The sequence below is a fragment of the Oryctolagus cuniculus genome, chromosome X (genome assembly GCF_964237555.1).
Source record: "Oryctolagus cuniculus chromosome X, mOryCun1.1, whole genome shotgun sequence".
Classification (NCBI taxonomy): domain Eukaryota; kingdom Metazoa; phylum Chordata; class Mammalia; order Lagomorpha; family Leporidae; genus Oryctolagus; species Oryctolagus cuniculus.
In genome coordinates, this window is record NC_091453.1 from 118,823,139 (window position 1) to 118,826,320 (window position 3,182).

General features: G+C 37.6%; 1 protein-coding gene across 1 annotated transcript; it reads right to left on the reverse strand.

Annotated features, from left to right (window-relative positions):
• Positions 1-271: 271 nt before the first annotated feature.
• Positions 272-884, reverse strand: LOC100350114 (large ribosomal subunit protein uL6-like). Its single transcript, XM_051831600.2, has one exon. It carries the CDS (start codon positions 874-876, stop codon positions 298-300), a length of 579 nt encoding a protein of 192 aa, XP_051687560.1. The 5' UTR covers positions 877-884; the 3' UTR covers positions 272-297.
• Positions 885-3,182: the final 2,298 nt, after the last annotated feature.

Here is a 3,182-nt window from a genome sequence, read left to right on the forward strand (position 1 = left end):
AGTACTCTTTTGTATACCTTTTTTTATGGAAGTCCAATTAAACATTTGTAAGCATACCACAGATCTGCACATGTTAAGATCCCATCAGAAAATACTCTTTTATTTCAATTTTAAAAGTATTCCTGACAACATTTGGTAGTATCTAGTTTTCTAATTTCTGTCATGTCAATAGATGTGAAATCTCAGTATTGTTTGAATTTTCTTTTTTTTTCTCAAATCAATAATCTCATTGCATTATTAAAATACCACAAGACACAATCTGGGTTCTTGTTTCTGCAGCCGGATAACTTTTAGGTCTTATTCATCAGCCTGTTGAACTGTTCCTTTTTCAGAGACATAGATACCATCCAAAAATTTTCTGATATCTTTATTTTTAACTGTTGTTGCCTGCTGAATCAAAGCAGCTGAATTTGAAAGAAGTTCAATGTCATTTCCTTCGAGCACTAATTCACCTTTCTGGGCTTGAGACACTGAATAGGCAACACCTGGCCTCATCCGAACCCTTCGGATGTACTTTTCACCCAAGAGATTTCTAATTTCAACAAGAGACCCATTCTCTTGAATAACCACGTTGATGGGGAAATGAGCATACACTGACCTCATCTTGTAACAGAAGCCCAGTGTAACCCCCTTGATCATATTCTGTACGTGACTACAGATCGTGCAAACAGTTGCCAGTTCCTTTCTATTTCCCCACCATTTGTCAACCCGGAGCCTCTTCTTTTTCTTTCCCAGGAGACTGAGTTCCACATTGATGTGATTGAAGTCCCTCCGCAGGGTTCCTCTGGGCCCCTTCACAATGACTGTGCACCCCTTCAGACTGATGTTGACATTTTCTGGGATGTCGACCGTCTGATTGCTGAGAATGGTCTTCATTCTCGCAGTAGATGTGGCAAAAAGAGTGAATTTGCATTTTTATCAATAATCATTAGTTTCAGCATTTCTATATATGATTGTTAGCCTTTTGTTAACTCCTCTTTAGAAATTTTGACTAAATTTCTGGATGGTTCCTGTCTTTTTCTAATTCATTAAATATTCTAGCCATTAATCTAGTTTGTTTTTCAACATTGTAGACATCTTCTCTCAGTATCCCATTTGATAATTGGTGTTGATGTCCTTCATTAAACATGTATCCTTAACTTAGATGTAATAAAATTCATCATTTTATGACTTATATTTTATTTTATTTTTTAAATTTATTTATTTATTATTTGAAAGGCAGAGGTACAGAGAGGCAGAGGCAGAGAGAGAGAGAAGTCTTCCTTCCACTGTTTCACTCCCCAAATGGACACAACAGCCATAGCAGGGCCAATCCAAAGCCAGGAGCCAGTAGATTCTTCCGGGTCTCCTAAGTGGGTGCAGGGGCACAAGGACTTGGACCATCTTCTACTGCTTTTCCAGGCCATAGCATAGAGCTGGATTAGAAATGGAGCAGCTGGGACTTAATCTGGCACCCACATGGGATGCCAGCACTGCAGTTGGCAGCTTTATCTGCTAAGTCACAGCTCCAGCCACTTGCCTTGTATCTTAGGCATTTGAGATATTTTAAAATATTTTTATTTATTTATTTTTTATTTTTTTAACTTTTATTTAATGAATATAAATTTCCAAAGTACAGCTTATGGATTACAATGGCTCCCCCCCCCCATAATGTCCCTCCCACCCACAACCCTCCGCTTTCCCACTCCCTCTCCCCTTCCATTCACATCAAGATTCATTTTTGTTTCTCTTTATATACAGAAGATCAGTTTAGCATACATTAAGTAAAGATTTCAACAGTTTGCTCCCACACAGAAACATAAAGTGAAAAATACTGTTTGAGTACTAGTTATAGCATTAAATCTCAATGTACAGCACACTAAGGACAAAGATCCTACATGAGGAGTAAGTGCACAGTGACTCCTGTTGTTGACTTAACAAATTGACACTCCTGTTTATGGCCTCAGTAATCACCCTAGGCTCTTGTCATGAGCTGCCAAGGCTATGGAAGCCCCCTGAGTTCACTGACTCTGATCATATTTAGACAAGGCCATGGTCAAAGTGGAAGTTCTCTCCTCCCTTCAGAGAAAGGTACCTCCTTCTTTGATGACCCGTTCTTTCCACTGGGATCTCACTCGCAGAGATCTTTCAAATATAAGAGTGGGAATAAGAGAGGGAAGAGATGTGCAATTCGGGACATGCTCAAGCTGACTTACCTCAAATGGTAGAGTTAGAAACATACCAGGGGACTCCAATTCAATCCCATCAAGGTGGCATGTACCAATGCCATCTCACTAGTCCCAGTGATCAATTTCTGTTCACAATTGATCGTAATGATAGGACTAAGAACCAAGGATCACATAAATAAGAATAGTGTCTGCAAATACTAGCTGATTGAATAAAAAAGGGAGAGAATGATCCAACATGGGAAGTGAGATACACAGCAGACCCATAGAATGGCAGATGTCCTAAACAGCACTCTGGCCTCAGAATCAGCCCTTAAGGCATGCAGATCTGGCTGAAAAGCCCATGAGAGTATTTCAGGCATGGAAAGCCAAGACACTCTGGGGAAAAAAAAAAAAACCTAAATTAAAATATTTTTAAAGAACTCTTTCTCTACCTGTAAGTCATAAGGATGTTCTTTCATTAATTTTATAGTTCTTGCCTAATATTTTTTGATTTTGAATACAGCTGGATTTTGTCTTTTTGTTATTATTATTAAGGATTATGGTTTATTTTTCTCCATATAGTGAGCCAATTTTCCTCTGAATATCTATTAAAGAACTCATAATTTTCTCATTGATTTGTAATTCCAACTTTATGCCAAATAAAATTCACATATATATATATAATATGTCATATATATTTGACCCTCAATTTTTTACTTCTGTCTCATTGATTTATTTGTATAGTATTGAGCAAAAGATACCATTTTAAAATAGACTTGTGATTAAGGAATATTTTAAACTTACGCAATACCAGGCAGATGAATATAATGACTTCCCATCTACCTATTACATTAATTATAAAATCATGGTCAGTCTTTAAAAACACATATTAGGGTGCAGACCGCTTTTTTGTTTCCCAATTTAATTTCCTTTGGGTAAATTCCAAGGAGTGGGATGGCTGGGTCGAACGGTAGGGTTATATTCAGGTTTCTGAGGAATCTCCAGACTGACTTCCATAGTGGCTTGACCAGTTTG